Source organism: Cherax quadricarinatus, chromosome 1 (assembly GCF_038502225.1).
Source record: "Cherax quadricarinatus isolate ZL_2023a chromosome 1, ASM3850222v1, whole genome shotgun sequence".
NCBI classification, from domain to species: Eukaryota; Metazoa; Arthropoda; class Malacostraca; order Decapoda; family Parastacidae; genus Cherax; species Cherax quadricarinatus.
This window is the reverse complement of record NC_091292.1, coordinates 48327402-48350744: the sequence shown is the minus strand read 5'-3', so window position 1 is coordinate 48350744 and position 23343 is coordinate 48327402. Positions and strand designations below refer to the sequence as shown.

The 23343-nt window shown below is 43.1% G+C and overlaps 1 protein-coding gene across 1 annotated transcript in view; it reads right to left on the bottom strand.

Annotated features, from left to right (window-relative positions):
- LOC128687922 (pregnancy zone protein) overlaps positions 1-23343 on the bottom strand; it is a 245182-nt gene that overhangs the window by 65442 nt on the left and 156397 nt on the right. The window contains exon 10 of the mRNA XM_070085814.1: positions 4990-5050. Within this exon, the coding sequence (XP_069941915.1) occupies positions 4990-5050 (61 nt within the window). The remainder of the gene's footprint in view (positions 1-4989; positions 5051-23343) is intronic.

Below are 23343 nucleotides of genomic sequence, written 5' to 3'. Positions count from 1 at the left end.
GCAGACCAAGAGGGAGGAGCTGTGGCAGACGAAGAGGGAGGAGCTGTGACAGACCAAGAGGGAGGAGCTGTGACAGACCAAGTGGGAGTAGCTGTGACAGACCAAGAGGGAGGAGCTGTGACAGACCAAGAGGGAGGAGCTGTGACAGACCAAGTGGGAGTAGCTGTGACAGACCAAGAGGGAGGAGCTGTGACAGACCAAGTGGGAGGAGCTGTGACAGACCAAGAGGGAGGAGCTGTGGCAGACCAAGAGGGAGGAGCTGTGACAGACCAAGAGGGAGGAGCTGTGACAGACCAAGTGGGAGTAGCTGTGACAGACCAAGAGGGAGGAGCTGTGACAGACCAAGTGGGAGTAGCTGTGACAGACCAAGAGGGAGGAGCTGTGGCAGACCAAGAGGGAGGAGCTGTGACAGACCAAGTGGGAGGAGCTGTGACAGACCAAGAGGGCTGTGACAGACCAAGAGGGAGCTGTGACAGACCAAGTGGGAGTAGCTGTGACAGACCAAGAGGGAGGAGCTGTGACAGACCAAGTGGGAGGAGCTGTGACAGACCAAGTGGGAGGAGCTGTGACAGACCAAGTGGGAGGAGCTGTGACAGACCAAGTGGGAGGAGCTGTGACAGACCAAGAGTAGCTGTGACAGACCAAGTGGGAGGAGCTGTGACAGACCAAGTGGGAGGAGCTGTGACAGACCAAGTGGGAGGAGCTGTGACCAAGTGACCAAGTGGGAGGAGCTGTGACTGACCAAGAGGGAGGAGCTGTGACAGACCAAGTGGGAGGAGCTGTGACAGACCAAGTGGGAGGAGCTGTGACAGACCAAGTGGGAGGAGCTGTGACTGACCAAGAGGGAGGAGCTGTGACAGACCAAGTGGGAGGAGCTGTGACAGACCAAGAAAAGCATCAGTGAGGATGACGCCGCCATAATGGAAAGAAAAATGTTGCTCATGGTTATAAAATGTTATATTTTTACGATATTATGGACAGTTGTATTTATTTATCACATGTCCAGTAAAATTATATTAGACATAAAATAAATTCCACACAAATAGTTTTTGTTTACAGAATCCAGGAAGTTGGAAAGGAAACTTATAAAGCAGGAAGAAAAAAAGTGAATGAAAAAATCATGAAAGCAATTTGGAAGGATGATATGACCCAACTGACAAATTTTCTGAAAATAGGGTGATTTGCAAGAGGAAAAAACGACCAGTCAAAGTGATTTTCAAGGCAAAAACGGCTCGAAAGAGGATCCTGCAGGGTAAAGCATGACTAGGGACATACCAATGTACAGGAGGGTGTACCTCGACCACAGGAAACCACAAGTAGAAAGGCAGAAACTGAGAGGTTAAAAAGAGGCAAGGAGGAAAGAAAGAGGCAAAGACGGTGATGAGCAGGTGAACCCAGACTCAGGAGGAAGAATAAATAAAATCTCCCTCAGAACCACCTACAGAATGACATGAACCATGATATCACCAATGCAACCAAACAATGTAACCCAAAACCTACACACCATACCCACTGTTCCCATCTCTTTCATCACAAGCTCCACCCTCACAGCAACACCCGATAGTTCCCTACCAGGTCTCCTGATCCCCCTATCCCAACATCTCCCCAGACCACACTTTTATAAAATAAGTTGAAGGTTTGTTATACGAATAACAAATAAATGTGAGGAGTGCCGTGAAAGAAACAAGGTCACATCCTAGACATTGCACTCACAGGAACGAAACTCACCAGGATGATAACAGACACAATCTTCTCACCCAGATATCAGATCCAGAGGAAAGATAGAGGAAGCAGAGGGGGAGGAGTAGTTGAATGGTTCATTAAAACCGATGGATTTGAAGAAATGGAGGAAATGGATGAAAGGTGCTACATAGTATGTATAATTCAGTCTGGGAGGCGTAAGACAGTCATTGTAGTCATGTATAATCCGCCACAAAACTGCAGGAGGCCAACAGAAGAATGTGAAGAGAGCAACAGACCAATGGTGGACACACTAACTGAGGTGGCCAGAAGCACTCACACAGGTAGAGCAAAGTTATAGTTATGGGTTATATCAACCACAAGGAGACTGACTGGGAAAACCTGGAGCCACATGGGGATTCCAAAACATGGAGTGCCAAGAAGATTGATGTGGTACTGGGAAACTTCATGCAATAACATGTTAGAGACACTACAAGAGAGAGAGAGATGAGGATGAAACAGGAAGACTGGACCTCTTATTCACCCTGAGTGGCTCGGACATTGAAGACATCACATTTAAAAGGGCTTTCAGAGCTAGTAATCATGTGGTTCTGAGCTTTGAATACATAGTAGAGTTACAAGCGGAGAGGGTAACAGGAGTAGGTTGGGAAAAGCCAAACTTCAAAAGGGGGGACTACACAGGCATGAGGAACTTCCTGCAGGAAGTTCAGTGGAAAAGAGAATTAGCAGTAAAATCGGTAAACGAAATGGTGGATTATATGACAAAATGCAAGAAGGCAGAGGAGAGGTTTGTTCCCAAGGGCAACAGAAATAATAGGAAGACCAGAACGAGCTCTACACCTTTGGTTTACCCAAAAGTGTAGGGAAGTAAAGACTAAGTGCACTAGAAAATGGAAAAGGTACAGAAGAAAAAAGACCAAATAAAATAAAGAGATTAGTCGAAGAGCCAGAAACGAGTATGCATAGATAAGGAGGGAGACCAAACGACAGTATGAAAACGCCATTGCATCGAAAGCCAAGTCTGACCCACAGCTGTTGTATAACCACATCAGGAGGAGGACAACAGTCAAGGACCAGGTAATCAGGCTGACGAGGGAAGGTGGAGAGCTCACACAAAACGACAAAGAAGTATGTGAGGAGCTCAACATGAGATTGAAAGAAGTATTTATAGTGGACACAGAAAGGACTCTGGGAAGTCAGAATATGGGTGTACACTAACAAGGAATATATCAACAAGTGCTGGGTGAAATACACACAACCGAGGAGGAAGTAAAGAAGCTGTTAAGTGAACTTGATACCCCAAAGGCGGTGGGACTGGACATCTCTCCATGGGCCCTTTCAGAGGGAGCAGAGATGCTGTATGTGCCACAAACAACCATTTTCAACACATCCATTGAAACTGGCAACTGAGGTATGGAAGACGGCAAAGGTTATCCCCATTATTAAAAAAGAAGACAGATATGAGGCACTAAACTACAGAGCAGTGTCAATGATGTGTACAGTATACAAAACCATGGAGAACATTATCAGGAGGAGAGCGGTGGAGCACCTAGAATGGAACACTCTTATAAACAACAACCAGCATGAATTCAGAAAAGGAAAATCCTCTGTCACAAACCTACTGGAATTTTATGACAAGGTAACGGAAGTAAGACAAGGGAAAGGGGTGGGTAGATTGCATTTTCTTGGACTGCAAGCAGGCATTAGACACAGTTCTCACAAGAGATTAGTGCAAAAGCTAGAGGATCAGACATGCATAACAGGAAGGGTACTGAAATGAATCATAGAATACCTGGCAGGGAGGCAACAGAATGGGCGCCTATGACGAGCGGGGTTCCACTCCCAAAATATCTGAACAATTCACTTCGTCTATACTCCATCCTTCTAATCTGATATCCAATTATTCATTATCTAAATTTTTGGTTACCCTTATCATATTGCTTTTTCCAATGTTCACTCTCAATTTCCCTCTTTTTCATACCCTCCCATATTCGTCTACCAAAAATTGCATCTTCTTTTCAGAATCTTGCGAAAGCAGTGGCATAGATAAAAGCAACTGAGACAATCCCACACCTCTACCTAATACTCCAGCGTTACTTGACTCCCGAAATCGTAATGACACAATTGCAAACCATACCACGGGTGGGGTTTGAACCCGCTGTCAGAATCTCAAAATTCCAGAGCGTCGCTTTGGCTCCTGGGCCAGCTAGCTTCAATAAGATTCATCCAACTAGGTCTGGAGTTTTGAGACTCTCTGACCACGGGTTCAAACCCCAGCAGTGGTGTGGCTTGGTTGCAATTGTGTCATTACGATTTCGTGAGTCATGTTGACGGCTTTGAGGGGACTTGAGCTAGAGTTCGTCACGGCCATGCTAGCGGGAGATTCGTCTATAAAAGCTTGCATTTGTGGTCACAGTGGTGCCAATGCTAACCTTCCTATGGTGTATAAATATACCTAGTTGGATTAATCTTATTTAGCTAGCTGGCCCAGTGGCTAAAGCGACGGTCTGGAGTTTTGAGACTCTCTGACCGCGGGTCCATACCCCACCCGAGGTATGGCTTACTCCAGCGTTCACTTCTCTTACAACACCAAGTTTTACTGGAAAATAATTTCTCTCTTCTACATACCCTTATCTGAACTTCAGTACCTTCATAAAAGTTTTAACTGCTTTCAGTAACTTACAACCTATTTCATATTGCTCCCTTAGTTACTCTATCATATGCCTTTTCCAAATCCCATACAGGCAACGAAAACATCTTTTCCCTTATCTAAATATTGTTCATTTACATCATTCAACGTAAACATTTCGTTTACATATCCAGTATCCTAAAGCCTCCTCATTCATCTGCGATCCTCTGCTCCTTCTTATCTTTTCAAGGAACAGTAAACAATAATAAGCAATACAAAAGGAACCATATACATTACCAAGTTTTTATATAATGAAATTTTTTTAGAGTGAATATAGGTGAATTATAGGTTGCTCTATTTTTAATAATTTGTAAGTTTCGTGACAAAAAAAATACCCATAAGATTATAATTACTCGCATTTTGCACTGCAATGAGTATTTTGTTGCAATTTACTTGGATTTCACAGCTTTCCTTGTAGTAGTATTGTTGTGCTTCAATTTTCATCCCAAAAGTGGAGAATGTGAGCAAATATACAAGATGATGAAGAAATATACAGAAATTGCACATGTATTGCAAAAATTACAGGATAATTACATTGATAAATACGGATGGATGTACACAAAAATAGTGGTGAGTAAAATACAAATAGTTTATAATACCTGTTTCTTCACAAGGTCTGGTCTCGACGGTGAGGTCAGTGAAGACGTACAAGCCTGAGTTCTGAAACAATTAGTTAATAGTTTTAAAACATTAAATGACAAGTATATACTTGGATCTTTGATTAATTCATTTAACGAAAAAATAAAAATAGCAAGAAAATTGTTAATAACCAGATACCGTACAAACGTTCAATTATAAAGGAGGAGAGGAGATGACCATTATTTCTTTTACGCATTACTTATACCAATACATTATCAGTTACTTTAATGTATTTTACGTAATTATTCTACACAGACAGACCTTAGATAAGTATGTTCCATACCCTGGAAAGGCCTAGAATCTATAAAAACCCACACTTAAATGGAACTTGGCTTTGTGGAATAAATACTGTGTACTTTGATGCAGCATGCACAGTTTCAGGTTTCAATCTGATCTAAAATACCATTTACATACATGCATACAGTAGGACCAAACTTACACGGCAGGTTTGGTTCCAGGCTACCGCTGTAAAGCGGAAATCACCGTAAAGCGGAGTGCCATTTTTTCCACTTATAAATGCTAGATAAAAAGTTTACACTAACATATAATAAATTAACAGTAGAATTAGGCATTACAAAAACGATAAAAAGTAAAATACCTACACAGTACATTCATTACTTACCTTAAAATATTTGTAGTCTTAATGCAGGGTGTCGTGAGTAGTAATTATTGTAGTAAGTGAGGTGTGGTAACTCCAACACCTGGTAGCTCCCACACCTGGTAGCTCCCACACCTGGTAGCTCCCACACCTGCTACAATAACTACACAAAATATTCGACTTAAATTTAAAAGCACCACAGAACGATTATGATTATTATTATTACTATCGACATACCTTGTTCACTGAGCCTAATTATTTGTAACTACTACCCATAGATGAATCGTAAACGAGAGAGAACGAGTAAACGAGAAAGGAGGAGAGATGCCGAGAACGTAAACAAACAAACGAAGGCGTAAGGGGAATAACTCGATTATAATAATAATAATAATAACAATAATAATAATAATAATAATAATAATAATAATAATAATAATAATAATAATAATAATATCTTCATTTCTACAAGTACATGTACAAGGTATACAGTCCTAGCTGACATCAATGACATACTACTACATAGAAAACCCCTTGTCATGCAGAGGATTTCGAGCAAATTAGGTCAGTGTCCCAGGATGCGACCCACACTAGTCGACTAACTCCCAGGTACCCATTTTACTGATTGGGAAGATAGACAACCGGTGCAAAGAATAAGTAAGTAAGTAAGTTTATTCAGGTATACACAAATACAGTTACACAGAATTATCATACATAGCAGCATATGAGTAGAGAACCTAGGATAACCCAAAAAAGTCAGTGACTTATTTCCATGTTTCTACCCTCACCGGGTGTTGAGAAATGTCATTACCAGCTAAGTTTAAAGAGTTTGTACGTAACTTAGAAAGACAGCTCATCGCCTGCACAGCCGCCCCTGCAGACGAGGTCTTGAGAAGCTGTCGAAGTCATCTCTCAACGGGCTGTAAAGAGTTATAATTTGTAAGATTATAAATTACCCCTAAGAGGTGTTATGTCAGCATATTTCATTCACTGATGGCTGACAAATTACATACTTGTTTGGACTCAATAGTCCGCACCTTACTGCCGACTATAGGGTGATTACAAACTCCTTGCGACTCAAGAACTGCGCAGTCCCCCGTACTACAAGAAATTCGTAACCTACCTTGCTCTTGTAGCGTGAGCTATGGTGTTCTTCACACCTTCGACAGATATCGGTGACTTGATAGAAGCTGAAGTGTCCTTGGATGTCCACGTCTTCCATAGTCTAGGAATACGCATACTGGTACACTATGTTCCACAAGATTTGTCTTTATTGTTCGCAATCTTATCACTAAAGAAGCTGATCACACTTCTCTTAAGTGTTTATTGTGTTTTATGAGACACTTTGTTCACACTAACGCACAGATCGTTCTTTGTTGGTTATCCTGGCGTCAGTGTCACTCTCAGTAGAGTCAAAAGTAATCTGAAGACGCCACAGCACCCCATGCCGTTACTACCCCTTGCACAAAGGAAAAGCTGACATAGTACTTTTGCTTCCTTGCCACTTACTCGATGAAGCAAAGCAGAATGTTTGATTCTTGCTGTCTTAAGCATAGACAACAATGTCCACTATCTTTACCATGGTAATAAAGTGGGAGCAGGATTTACCTTAATTGTCCTGCTAAAGTAAGAGATGTACTGTCTCTTATTAAAATACACCCTGCAACACTGGACTGCAAGGAGCAGCGGTCGCCTGACCACGTCGCATACTCGTACGGCATCTGCGATCAATTACTCACTGTAGCAGAAAACAAGACGCTTGCCCCTTCTGAGAGGGCTGGGCCCCTCAGGGCTGAAAGGGCTGAAAGGGGCTAAAGGGGGCTGATACCCCCCTCCTGGAGAAAATTTCTCCACACTGGGGGGCGGCGAAGGTTCGCTGCAGGTGAACTATTCATCACTTAACATTAATTTGATTTTCTCACTCGCCACCACTCCTGCTTGTCTTTTGTGAACAGCTTTGGTCTGTGTGGTTTCTGGAGAATCACTAATTTTGTTTTCAACACTGTGTAATTCTAACGGCACTAGTTTATTTATTGTCTGCATATTCACTACACCTTTGCTTAAAACATCAACTGTCCTGATGATTCCATTTGCATCAGGATATATGGTCACAATTTTTCCAAGTGGCCATTGGGACCTCGGACCATCATTGTCGATAATCACTATGTCACCAGGTCTTAAGGACTTATAATTTTCAGGAACACCAGCTCCATAGAAGTGTTCTCTCAATGAGGTGAGATAGTCTTCTCGCCAAATTTTCTCCCAACGTTCAATCACTTTATTAAGGTGTTTGAATTTACGTCTGAGTTGCTCACGTTCGAAATAAGTACGATCCTCTATGATTTCTTTATCATTCATGGGAGGAACAGGTTCGAGCCTTATGCCATGGAATAAATGAGATGGACTTAACACTTCTAAATTGTCCAGATCATCGGTAACATAAGTTAGAGGTCTGTTGTTGATTCTATTTTCTATTTCAGTCACAACTGTACGGAAATCTTCTAAGTCAATTATCTGACGATGAAGAGTCTTCCTTAAACAACGTTTTACAATGCTGATCATTCTTTCATAAAATCCTCCGTGCCATAGAGATTTAGGAGGAATGTATCTCCAACGACAACTGCGTTGATTCAGCATCTGTTGTACTTTTGGTTGATCAAAGATCTTGCTTATGTAAGCAGCACGAGCAACAAAGTTCGTTGCATTATCTGAAATCATCAGTCTGGGACATCCCCTTCTGGCTGCAAACCTTCTGAATAATTTGATAAAGGTTTCAGCAGACATGTCAGTGGCTACTTCTAGATGTACTGCTCTAGTCGTAGCACAAGTGAACAAACAGATGTACACCTTGATGGGAACTTTGTAAACTGTTTTGGTTAAAATTATTGGTCCAGTGTAATCTACACCTGTAACCTCAAATGGAGTGATATGACAAACTCTTTCAGAGGGATATGGAGGTGGACCTGGATACTGACATACTCGCATATCGTAGTGACGATAAGTAATACAGTCCTTTATTTGTTTTTTCACACTTTGTCGACCTTGAGGTATCCAGTAGGATTGTCGTATATGACAAAGTGTCAGCTACCCCACCATGTAACACGTTACTGTGGGCGTTTTGCACAATCAGTTTTGTTAGCCAATGATTCTTGGGGATCAATATTGGATGTATGGCTTCTTTAGGTACTGAAGAATTATGAATTCTTCCTCGACATCTTATAATCTTTTCTGAGTCGAGATAAAGTCCTAAAGAATTAATCATGACAGGTTTCTTTGGAGATTTATCTTGTGTTTCTAGAAATTTATATTCTGTAGAGAAAACATCTTTCTGTATTAGTTTCATCCAGTATTTAATGGGTTCAAGACATTCATAATCAGGTTTTATTCCTTTATTGAATTTAAAGACAAGAGCTGTAACTCAATGACTGTTTCTGTTGTGTCTGCAGTATTTACACAACTTATTTCTGCTGTGTTCAAGCAGACTGTTTCTTCTGGCATAATGTGAGCTTTTTGCTGAAGCCAGCTATTTTCATTAGAGAGCCAGTTCGGTCCGTGGAGCCATAATTTATTATCCACAAATTTCTTGAGTGGGACGCCACGTGACAACATGTCAGCTGGATTATCTTGGGTAGAGACGTGGAGAAAGAGATAATCTCTCTGCATCTCTTTTATTTCTGCTACTCTGTTCTGTACATAGACCAGCTTACTCTTATTATTTCTTAACCACTGGAGAACTGCTTCGTTATCACTCCAGATCACGGTTTTTTCAATAGTGAGATGATCAAGTACTTTGTTGAGATAGACAGCTAATTTTGTACCTACATAGACTGCTGTCAGTTCCAATTGTGGTACTGTTTTGACCTTCAAGGGTGCTACCCTGGCCTTTGAAGTAATTAATGTACTTCCTTCAGCATTACTCATGTAAGCTACAGCGCCATAACCTCTGGTTGACGCATCACATGTAATGTGTACTTGTTTCCCTCTTGACCTATTTGTCTGGGAAATTTAATTTGATGAAGTTGTTTAAACTCCCTGGATATTTCATCCCATGCTTGACTCATTTCTAGAGGCAAGTTCTCATCCCATCCAATTTTGAGTTTCCATGCATCTTGCATAAGCATTTTACCCTTTATGGTAATTGGTGAGACGAGTCCTAGAGGATCAAAACATTGTGTTACCTCTGACAGTAAACTACGTTTAGTGAGTGTTCTGCATGATTTATTGTTAATCCTTTTGAGACTCAAAGTATCTTCCTGTGTGTTCCAATTAAGTCCCAGCATATTGTTGCAATCAGGAATTTCAGTTTCAGGGAAATTTTCTTTGATAAGTTCCCTTAATTGCTTTGAATTTGTATTCCACATCCTTAGAGGCATATTTGCTTCTTTCATCTCCTTGTTAGCTTCTCTGTATAAGGATTTCAAATCTTCCTCTTTATTCACAGTACCTTGAAGACTGTCCACATAGAAACTTTTCTTTAAGATTTCTTTGAAGGGACTTTCAGATTTCTTCAAATGTGTATTTAGAGTAGCTTCTAGTAAGAATGGAGAGGATGTTGCACCAAATAATACTGATTTGAAACGATAAGTTTTCACAGGACTTTGGGGATCATGTGGATTTTCAGGCCACAAGAATCGAGTATAATCTCTATTTCTTGTAGTCCTACTCTTAAGAAAGCTTTGGAAATATCAGCCGTGTAGGCATATGGGTTTGTGCGAAATTCCATAAGCACGTCTCCAAGCTTCTCAGTTAGTGAGGGTCCGGTCATCAGACAGTCATTAAGACTTGCTACATCTTTATTTGCACGTGCGCTGCAATTATATACAACACGTAGTGGAGTGGTTTCAGAATCTTTTCTGACTCCATGGTGCGGGAGATAATGAGCGTTTGTCTTCAACTTATCTTCGACTATTTCCTCAATGAATTTATTGTCCAACTGTTCTTGTATGATATTATCATAGACAGTCAGTAGCTCTGGATTCTTCCTGAGCTCATGTATTTGTGCTTTCATCTGTCCGAAAGCCATGCGATAATTGCTAGGCAGATGTGGTGGATTTAATTTCCATGGTAACCTAACCCAATACTGTCCATCTTTATATTTGACAGTGTCCAAATATTGATTATAAGTCTGAGACTCTTGTGGGCTTGGTTTATTTACATCAATACCTATCGCATCTAAATCCCACAACTTATCAACTGGTTCATTCATTTCTTCCAGTAATGATAATTTTTGCTGTGGTACATGATCAGCGGTTATTCTCGTAACTAGTACATTTTCCATTGAATCAATATCAGCTTCTTTCCCACTTTGAGAGGGAATGGGACCACATATCATGTGGCCTCCTGCTGTTTTCAGTAAGTGAACATCATGTTTACTTACTATATTTTGCACAAAACAGTGATAATAATCACTTCCAATGATTAAATCAATTGGACTAATTGTGTCCGTCTGTATGTCAGGACAGGCTAACTTGACCTTAGCTGCTTTCAGTGCTGCAACTGTTTCTTTTAATCCCTGGATCTGCACAGACTTAGGCAAATCATCTACTACCACAGCTTCTACTGTCTTTTTCCTGTTTCCTAGACCAACAGTGATTCTGGCTAGGTCATATGTCTGTTTACCAGAATTGTGGAAAAAACCAGCTATATCTAACTGTACTTTGGCATAGGGTTGTTTATTCAGTGTCTGCAGCACTGTTCTTCTTATGAAGGATCTTTGTGAGCCTTGATCAAATAATGTTAGCACATTGGTTTTGTGTAATTTATTAGATAACTCAACTCGAGCTATCGGGAGAGCAGTTGCTTTAAACTTATCTCTCACATTTAATGCTGTTGCTTGTTGACTTCCTGATTCTGTGGAAGTCTTCTGCTGTTCAGCAAAAGTATTTGGGCATAATGCTGTATGATGCATACCCTTGCATTTAAAACACTTCTTCAGTGAGCATTTTCCTCCCTTGTGTTCACCTAAACACTTGATGCATCTTTTCAGCTGATGAACACGTTGTTTACGTGCCTCCATTGATGTGTATTGAATACAATACTGTGCCCAATGTGTTCCATCACAAAGTACACATTTTGGAGTACATTTATGTATGACAGTTTGTTTACTGTCTGTTGTATTCACAGCTTGATAAATGCCTATATGGGATTTCCCATTATGTGGTTTAGTGGGAGTAGGTATACTCTTTTTATACTGAGTTGAAGGTTTATTATCCACTGGATTTGTGGATTTTTCATCTTGTCTCGTTGCTTGCATGCATGAAACTATTGTTTGTAAACCATTGCTAATTTCTTCACAAGTGAAATAGCGTTTATTGAACATAATATTTAATCGTTCAATAGTTTGTGGTGACAACTTATCTTGTACAATACCACTGATAAACCAATCATATTGTCTTAGGTCATATTTAGCATCTAGAGATCTGAGACTATTGTCTAATGTAATTCTAAATGCCTGTAAGTCTGAAAAACAATGTTTGGGTGGCTTTAAGCTTGATATTAAGACTGCATGTCTAATTCTAGCCTTGTCAGCATCGAAGTAATTGTCTGCTAAGACACGTAAGGCTATTTGATAATTGCCTTTGACCACCGGAAATGACTTAATCAGTTCATAGGGTTCTCCCTTCACAAGACATTTAAGGTAATTGAACTTAGCAATCTCATCTATGTCAGTTCGTGAATTTACTATGGATTGAAAACCACTAATGAATTCTTCATAATTATGACCTTGGAAAATAGGTAATGACAATGTAGGTAAGCTTGGTAATGGGACACTTGTTGTTACAGGTGTAACAGGTGGTTGCCCACTAGTTATAGTAGGTCTCTGTGACAGAGTTTTACGGCAGATAGCCTGTACTCCTGTCCACCTTAATTGTTGATCACTAAAAGTATCCCAAACATTTTTAATTTCATCCTCAGATGGATCTGATTCAAGAAATTTATTTTCATAATGTGTATAGTCTGAATTAATTATTTCCAGACGTGTAAATAATTCAAACTTGACCTCAAGATCATCAAAATCTATGTTTGTATCTTGAGTTAATCCTAGACAGACTGAAATTAGATTTTCTAATTGTGTAATCTTAGTCTGTAAAGACTGAAACTGAGTTTTCAAACAAGCCATTTTAATGGTATACTGAAAATTCTAGCACCACACTTAGAGTGTTTATAAAACACTGTACTGCTATAGACAGCTGAGTTTTTGTTATGCTTAAGTCAGCAATAATCGAGTCAGACACTACTGACCCACTAAGCTTAACCTCAGGGTCAATGACCATGAAGGGTACAGGGTACATGTGTCTGGTGTTTATGGGTTGTTTGCTGTGTCAGCCTGACCATGATGATTAATCGTAAATAACGATGTTATACACTTCATTCACTATACACTATAAATGTCACTGTATAACTGTAAATCACACGTGAATATTACTTACACATATATAAATTTCACTGTTAATATATTTTTGAAAGCTTACACTTTATATATAAGTTCCTTTAATACAACAGGTAGATCTATAAGAAACAAACTTTAACACAATCTTGTCTCTTAATTTCTGTCTATAAACATTATAAACACTGTGTATATATATACACTCAGACAAACATCATCACTTGGTGGTGTTGTCTTAATCAGCAATTTCTCCAGATTGGAGCAGTGGGTGCAGGATGTGGGTGAGTCACCCAGCTCCCGTTTTCTTTGGGTGTCCGCTGGGTGAGCCCCCGTTTTCTTTTGGGTGAACGCTGGGTGAGCGCCCGTTTTCTTTTGCCTGCCCATTCTCTGTGATTGAGTCTGGAGGGACTCATTTATACTGATTTATATTGTAAAACACTAGTTTTACAGCTTTTTTTCGAAGGACCTTGGCTCATAGGTTATTTGTACACTGTAGTACAACATATTTGGACCACAGTGTGGTCTTCATCCGGTTCGAAGGACCAAATTCTGTTGAGAATTTTGGCCTTACCAGCTAAGATATAATTTATAACTATATATAATGAACACTTAGCTGATAAATGACAGCAAATCGTCTACACAGCCGCCCCTGCAGACAAGGTCTAGAAGCTGTCAAAACCATCACAACATTGGGCTGTCAAGAGATACAATTTGTAAGTATAAATTACCCCTAGGGGGTGTTATGTCAGCATATTTCATTCGATGATGGCTGACGAAATACCTACTTGTTTGGACTCAAAAGTCCACACCTTACTGCCGATTATAGGTTGATTACAAACTCCTTGTGACTCAAGAATTGCGCAATCCCCCGATCTACAAGAAATTCGTAACATACCTTGCTCTTTGTAACGTGAGCTATGGTGTTCTCAACACCTTCGACAGGTATCGGTGACTTGATAGAAGCTGAAGTGTCCTTGGATGTCCACGTCTTCCATTGTCTAGGAAGCGCACACTGGTACACTATGTTCCACAAGATTTGTCTTTATTGTTCACAATGTATCACAAGAGAAGCTGATAACACTTCTCTTATGTTTATCGTGTTTTGTGAGACACTTTGTCCACACTAATGCACAGATCAATGTTCTTTGTTGGCTATCCTGGCGTCAGTGTCACTCGTAGTAGAGTCAAAGTTAGTCTGGCGTCGCCACACCGCCCCAAGCCATCACTGCCCTAGCACAAAAAAAAAAACTCTGACCTAGTACCTTGCATCCTTGTCACCTCCTCGATGAAGCAAAGCAGAATGTTTGTTTCTTGCTGTCTTAAGCATAGACAACAATATTTTTACTATGGTAATAAAGTGGGAGCAGGATTTTCCTTAATTGTCCTGCTAAGTAAGAGATGTACTGTCTCTTATAAAAATACACTTTGCAACACCGCTGCAAGGAGCAGAGGTCACTTGACTACGTGGCATAGCATCTGTGATCAATTACTCACTCTAGCAGTAAACAAGACACTCGCCCCTTCTGAGGGCTTGGCCACTCAGGGCTGAAAGGGGCTGAAGGGGCTGAAAGGGCTGAAGGGGGCTGATACCCCCCTCCTGGAGAAAATTTCTCCACACTCCTCTCTCCTCTCCCTCTCGTTTCTCTCTTTCTCCCCCATAGCTTTTTCCCCATCCTCTCTCTCTCTCTCTCCCCATAGTCCATTCCCCCACCCTCCTCTCTCTGTCTCTCTACCCTTCTCTCTCCCTCTCTCCCTCTTTCTACCTTTCTCTCTTCCCCCTCCCTTACATTTCTCTCTTCCTCTCTCCAGTAGCCTTTTCCCTCACCCTCCTCTCTCTCTCTCTCTCTCCCCCCTCTTTCTACCCTTTCTCTCTCTCTCCCCCTCTCGTTCTTTTTTTCTCTCTCTCCCCCTAGTCTTTTCCCTCACCCCCACCCTCCCTCCTCTCTCTCTCTCTCTCTCTCTCTCTCTCTCTCTCTTTCTTTCTACCCATTTTTCCCCCTTTCGCTTCTCTCTCTTTCCTCCAGCCTTTTCACTCCCCCCCCACCCCACACACACCCTGAAAATACATAAGCTTCTCTCTGTGGTAAAATAAGTAAGCTTCTCTCTGTGGTAAAATAAGTAAGCTTCTCTCTGTGGTAAAATAAGTAAGCTTCTCTCTGTGGTAAAATACATAAGCTTCTCTCTGTGGTAAAATACATAAGCTTCTCTCTGTGGTAAAATACATAAGCTTCTCTCTGTGGTAAAATACATAAGCTTCTCTCTGTGGTAAAATACATAAGCTTCTCTCTGTGGTAAAATACATAAGCTTCTCTCTGTGGTAAAATACATAAGCTTCTCTCTGTGGTAAAATACATAAGCTTCTCTCTGTGGTAAAAAAATGGGTTACCTAAGAGGGGGGAAACCAGAGACCTGGTGGATGAACCTGGGGGGAAAGATTGGGAGTTAGAGCTCAAAAAAAGGGAGGAAGAACAAAAGAAGAACGAACGAGGAATGAGAGGCAATGATGAAGATGAGCAGGACCCAGACCCAGGAGGAAGGGCAAACACACTCCCCAGAAACTCCTGCAGAAGGACTCCAACCGCAACAATTCCAATGCAACTGAGCAATCTAAACCAAAACCCACACACTGTTCCCTCTGCCACCAACCCCCACATCACAAACCTCACCCCTACAGCTGCTCCCTATGGGCACTCTGACCCCAACCCCTCATAACAAACCCCACCCACACCACAAACCCCCATAGGCCCCCACCAGGGCTCCCACTCCCCCAACCCCAATATTCTCCCAGGACCACAGTGATAGAAAAGAAGCTGAAGGTTTGGTACATGAACGCAGATGGAATAATGAATAAATATGAGGAGTGGCACAACAGAATCAGTGAGAAATTCCCAGAGATCATAGCAGTCACAGAAACGAAACTCACTGATACAATAACAGACGCAAGCTTCCCACCAGGATATCAGATCCTGCGAAAAGATAGGAGTAGAGGGGGAGGAGGTGTTGCACTGCTCATAAAAAACCGATGGGGATTTGAGGAAATGGAAGGCGTCGATGAGACTGGAGAAAGGGACTACATAGTATGTACAATTCAGTCTGGGGAGCATAAAGTATTCATTCGAGTGATGTATAACCCACCACAGAACTGCAGGAGGCCAACAGAAGAAAACAACAGAGCAATGGTGGACGCAAGAAGAGCTGACTCGAGTAGAGCAAAGCTACTGGTTATGGGCCATTTCAACCATAGGGAGATCGATTGGGAAGACCTGGAGCCACACGGAGGTCCCGAAACATAGAGAGCTAAGATGATGGATGTGGTACAAGAAAACCTCATGCATCAACATGTCAGGGACACTACCAGAGAGAGAAGGGAGGATAAACCAGCAAGACTTGCCCTTGTGTTCACCCTGAGCAGTTCTAACATTGAGGACATCACTTACGAGAGGCCCCTTGAAGCTAGTGATCACGTGGTTTTGAGTTTTGAATATATAGTAGAGTTACAAGTGAAGAGGGTAACAGGAATTGAATAGGAAAAGCCAAACTATGAAAGGGGGGATTACACAGGCATGAGGAACTTCCTGCAGGAGGTTCAGTGGGACAGAAAACTAGTAGGAAAGTCAGTAAACGAGATGATGGAATATGTAACATCAAAATGCAAGGAGGCAGAGGAAAGGTTTGTTCCCAAGGGCAATAGAAATAACGGGAAGACCTAAGCGAGTCCTTGGTTTACCTGAAGGTGCAAGGAGGAAAAAACTAAATGCACCAGAAAATGGAAAAGCTACAGGAGGCAAAGGAGCCAGGAAAACAAAGATTAGTCGAAGAGCCAGAAACGAGTATGCACAGGCAAGGAGGGAGGCCCAGCGACAGTACGAAAACGACATAGCATCGAAAGTCAAGTTTGACCTGAAACTACAGTATAGCCACATCAGGAGGAAGACAACAATCAAAGACCAGGTGTTCAGGTTGAGGAAAGAAGGTGGGGAACTCACAAGAAATGATCAGGAGGTATGTGAGGAGCTCAACATGAGACTTAAGGAAGTATTTACAGCTGAGACAGAAAGGCTTCTGGGAGTACAGAAAAGAGGGGAACACCAGCAGGGAATACACCACAAGTGTTGGATGAGATGCATAGAACTGAGGAGGAGGTGAAGAAGCTGCTAAAGGGCATTGATATCTCAAAGGCAATGGGACCGGACAACATCTCCCTGTGGGTCCTCAGAGAGGTAGCGGATATGCTGTGTGTGCCACTAACCACAATCTTCAACACATTCCTTGAAACTGGGCAACTACCTGAGGTATGGAAGACGGCAAATGTAGTTCCCATTTTTAAAAAAGGAGACAGAAAAGAGGCACTAAACTATAGACCTGTGTCACTGACGTGTATAGTATGCAAAGTCATGGAGAAGATTATCAAGAGGAGAGTGGTGGAGCACCTGGATCGGAACAAGAGTATAAACGCCAACCAGCACGAATTTATGGAAGGCAAATCCTGTATCACAAACCTTCTGGAGTTTTATGATAAAGTAACAGAAGACACGAGAGAGGGGGGTGGGTTGATTGCATCTTCTTGGGCTGCAAGAAGGCCTTTGACACAGTTCCTCACAAGAGATTAGTGCAGAAGGTAGAGGGTCAGGCACGTATAACAGGAAGGGCGCTGCAATGGGTCAGAGAATACCTGATGGTTAAGCAACAACGAGTCATGGTACGTGATGAGGTACCTCAGTGGGCACCTGTGACGAGCGGGTCCCACAGGGGTCGGTCCTAGGACCAGTGCTATTTTTGGTATTTGTGAATGACATGATGGAAGAGTTAGACTCTGAAGTGTCCCTGTTCACAGATTATGTGAAGTTAATGAGGAGAATTAAATCAGATAAGGATCAGGCAGGACTTCAAAGAGGCCTGGACAGACTGGACACCTGGTCCAGCTACTGGTTTCTCGAATTTAACCCCGCCAAATGCAAAGTCATGAAGATCGGGGAAGGGCAAAGAAGACTGCAGACGGAGTATAGGCTATGTGGCCAAAGACTGCAAACCTCGCTCAAGCAGAAAGATCTTCGGGGTGAGTATAACACCGAGCACGTCTCTGGAGGCACACATCAACCAGATAACTGCTGCAGCATATGGGCGCCTGGCAAACCTGAGAACAGCGTTCCAATACCTTAGTAAGGAATCGTTCAAGACACTGTACACCGTGTACGTCAGGCCCATACTGGAGTATGCAGTACCTTTTTCGAACCCACACTTGATCAAACACGTCAAGAAATTAGAGAAAGCGCAAAGGTTTGCGACAAAGTTAGTTCCAGAGCTACCTGGAATGTGGTATGAAGAAAGGTTAAGGGAAATCGGCCTGAGGACACTGGAGGACAGGAAGGTTGGGGAGACATGATAACGACATACAAAATACTGCCTGGAATAGACAAAGTGGACAGAGACAGGATATTCCAGAGAGGGGACACAGAAACAAGAGATCACAATTGGAAGTTGAAGACCCAGATGAGCCTAAGGGATGTTAGGAAACCATACCACGGGCGGGATTTGAACCCGCGGTCAGAGAGTCTCAAAACTCCAGACCGTCGCGTTAGGGATGTTAGGAAGTATTTCTTCAGTCATAGAGTAACCAGAAAGTGGAATAGCTTTGCAAGTGAGGTAGTGGATGCAGGAACCATACATAGCTTAAAGATGAGGTATGATAAAGCTCGTAGAGCAGGGAGAGAGAGGACCTAGTAACACTCGGTGAAGAGGCGGGGCCACGAGTTGAGTCTCAACCCCTGCAACCACAATTACGTGAGTACAATTAGGTGAGTACAGTGCCTGTCCGTAGAGGAATTTTAGTCTGGCATTCGTTTTGTGTACTACACTGTTTCCTATTAGTTCTCCTGAAATGTTTGGGTCACAGGGGATTCCCAGATATTTCACTGAATTTACTGTAATAATAGGTTCCCCATTACACAGGACATTAAAATTATATACCCTTTTCAATTTATGTTTCCTGCCAAAGAGTGTGGCTTCCGTTTTACAGAGGTGTAGTGATAATTTGTTGTCTATCAACCATTTGCTACAGGACTCTAGTTCTAGAAATAGCACGCTAACAGTGTCTTGTGGGTCTTTACCTGGTACTAACAGATCGTTATCATCTGCGTACAATAGAAGCTTGTATTGGTTACTGATAGGCATGTCGTTTGCATAACACAGAAATAGCAAAGGACCCAGGATACTTCCTTGCGGAACCCCACATGTTATGGGCAAGGGTTCTGATTCAGTGTTGTTGATCTTGACAGTTTGTTTCCTGTTGCTCAGGTACAACTCAAACCAGTACACAGAATTCATGCCGATAGTTTGTAGCTTCTTACATAATATATAGTGATTGACCTTATTGAAGGCCTTTTGCTAATTTAAATTTACCATTCCTATGAAATTCCCTAGCGACATATCGGTTTTCAGGTAGTCCGTCAAATTAATGAGGGACGTGTCGGTTGAATGAGATCTAAACCTGACTGGTAACTGGGGAGAATGTTTTTGTCATTAAGATACTTAACTACTTAACAGTATAGCGCCTTCTCTAGAATTCTGGACGTCACACATATGTTGTGTACACATATGTTGTGTACACATATGTTGTGTACACATATGTTGTGTACACATATGTTGTGTACACATATGTTGTGTACACATAAGTTGTGTACACATATGTTGTGTACACATATGTTGTGTACACATATGTTGTGTACACATATGTTGTGTACACATATGTTGTGTACACATATGTTGTGTACACATATGTTGTGTACACATATGTTGTGTACACATATGTTGTGTACACATATGTTGTGTACACATATGTTGTGTACACATATGTTGTGTACACATATGTTGTGTACACATATGTTCTGTACACATATGTTGTGTACACACATGTTGTGTACACATATGTTGTGTACACATATGTTGTGTACACATATGTTGTGTACACATATGTTCTGTACACATATGTTCTGTACACATATGTTGTGTACACATATGTATGATAATCAATACAGCTGCATTTGTGTATACCTGAATAAACTTACTTATTTATCATTATTATTAATATGGCGTTAAGACTAGACACTCCTAGTGATTTTAATGTGTACCTGCACGCCAGCACACTCATGTGTACCTGCACGCCAGCACACTCATGTGTACCTGCACGCCAGCACACTCATGTGTACCTGCACGCCAGCACACTCATGTGTACCTGCACGCCAGCACACTAATGTGTTCCTGCACGCCAGCACACTCATGTGTACCTGCACGCCACCACACTCATGTGTACCTGCACGCCAGCACACTCATGTGTACCTGCACGCCAGCACACTCATGTGTACCTGCACGCCAGCACACTCATGTGTACCTGCACGCCAGCACACTAATGTGTACCTGCACGCCAGCACACTCATGTGTACCTGCACGCCAGCACACTAATGTGTACCTGCACGCCAGCACACTCATGTGTACCTGCACGCCAGCACACTCATGTGTACCTGCACGCCAGCACACTAATGTGTACCTGCACGCCAGCACACTAATATTAGTGTACCTGCACGCCAGCACACTAATGTGTACCTGCACGCCAGCACACTAATATTAGTGTACCTGCACGCCAGCACACTAATGTGTACCTGCACGCCAGCACACTAATATTAGTGTACCTGCACGCCAGCACACTAATATTAGTGTACCTGCACGCCAGCACACTAATATTAGTGTACCTGCACGCCAGCACACTAATGTGTACGTGCACGCCAGCACACTAATGTGTACGTGCACGCCAGCACACTCATGTGTACCTGCACGCCAGCACACTAATGTGTACGTGCACGCCAGCACACTAATGTGTACCTGCACGCCAGCACACTAATGTGTACCTGTACGCCAGCACACTAATGTGTACGTGCACGCCAGCACACTCATGTGTACCTGCACGCCAGCACACTAATGTGTACCTGCACGCCAGCACACTAATATGTACCTGCACGCCAGCACACTCATGTGTACCTGCACGCCAGCACACTCATGTGTACCTGCACGCCAGCACACTAATGTGTACCTGCACGCCAGCACACTAATGTGTACCTGCACGCCAGCACACTCATGTGTACCTGCACGCCAGCACACTAATGTGTACCTGCACGCCAGCACACTAATGTGTACCTGCACGCCTGCACACTCATGTGTACCTGCACGCCAGCACACTCATGTATACCTGCACGCCAGCACACTAATGTGTACCTGCACGCCAGCACACTAATGTGTACCTGCACGCCAGCACACTCATGTGTACCTGCACGCCAGCACACTCATGTGTACCTGCACGCCAGCACACTCATGTGTACCTGCACGCCAGCACACTCATGTGTACCTGCACGCCAGCACACTCATGTGTACCTGCACGCCAGCACACTCATGTGTACCTGCACGCCAGCACACTCATGTGTACCTGCACGCCAGCACACTAATATTAGTGTACCTGCACGCCAGCACACTAATATTAGTGTACCTGCACGCCAGCACACTAATGTGTACCTGCACGCCAGCACACTAATGTGTACCTGCACGCCAGCACACTAATGTGTACCTGCACGCCAGCACACTAATATTAGTGTACCTGCACGCCAGCACACTAATGTGTACCTGCACGCCAGCACACTAATGTGTACCTGCACGCCAGCACACTAATATTAGTGTACCTACACGCCAGCACACTCATGTGTACCTGCACGCCAGCACACTAATATTAGTGTACCTGCACGCCAGCACACTAATGTGTACCTGCACGCCAGCACACTAATGCGTACCTGCACGCCAGCACACTAATGTGTACCTGCACGCCAGCACACTAATATTAGTGTACCTGCACGCCAGCACACTAATGTGTACCTGCACGCCAGCACACTAATATTAGTGTACCTGCACGCCAGCACACTAATGTGTACCTGCACGCCAGCACACTAATATTAGTGTACCTGCACGCCAGCACACTAATATTAGTGTACCTGCACGCCAGCACACTAATGTGTACGTGCACGCCAGCACACTAATGTGTACGTGCACGCCAGCACACTCATGTGTACCTGCACGCCAGCACACTAATGTGTACGTGCACGCCAGCACACTAATGTGTACCTGCACGCCAGCACACTAATGTGTACCTGCACGCCAGCACACTAATGTGTACGTGCACGCCAGCACACTCATGTGTACCTGCACGCCAGCACACTAATGTGTACCTGCACGCCAGCACACTAATATGTACCTGCACGCCAGCACACTCATGTGTACCTGCACGCCAGCACACTCATGTGTACCTGCACGCCAGCACACTAATGTGTACCTGCACGCCAGCACACTAATGTGTACTGCACGCCAGCACACTCATGTGTACCTGCACGCCAGCACACTAATATGTACCTGCACGCCAGCACACTAATGTGTACCTGCACGCCTGCACACTCATGTGTACCTGCACGCCAGCACACTCATGTATACCTGCACGCCAGCACACTAATGTGTACCTGCACGCCAGCACACTAATGTGTACCTGCACGCCAGCACACTCATGTGTACCTGCACGCCAGCACACTCATGTGTACCTGCACGCCAGCACACTAATGTGTACCTGCACGCCAGCACACTAATGTGTACCTGCACTCCAGCACACTAATGTGTACCTGCACGCCAGCACACTCATGTGTACCTGCACGCCAGCACACTCATGTATACCTGCACGCCAGCACACTAATGTGTACCTGCACGCCAGCACACTAATGTGTACCTGCACGCCAGCACACTCATGTGTACCTGCACGCCAGCACACTCATGTGTACCTGCACGCCAGCACACTAATGTGTACCTGCACGCCAGCACACTAATGTGTACCTGCACTCCAGCACACTAATGTGTACCTGCACGCCAGCACACTAATATTAGTGTACCTGCACGCCAGCACACTAATGTGTACCTGCACGCCAGCACACTCATGTGTACCTGCACGCCAGCACACTCATGTGTACCTGCACGCCAGCACATTAATGTGTACCTGCACGCCAGCACACTAATGTGTACCTGCACGCCAGCACACTAATGTGTACCTGCACGCCAGCACACTAATGTGTACCTGCACGCCAGCACACTCATGTGTACGTGCACGCCAGCACACTCATGTGTACCTGCACGCCAGCACAGTAATTTTATTGAGGTACACGTACACATAAGTATAATTATCAGAATATACATAAAATAATCAATAACTTTATAAAACACCTAAAATTTGGGAAAGTTTCCAGACATAATTGAGAG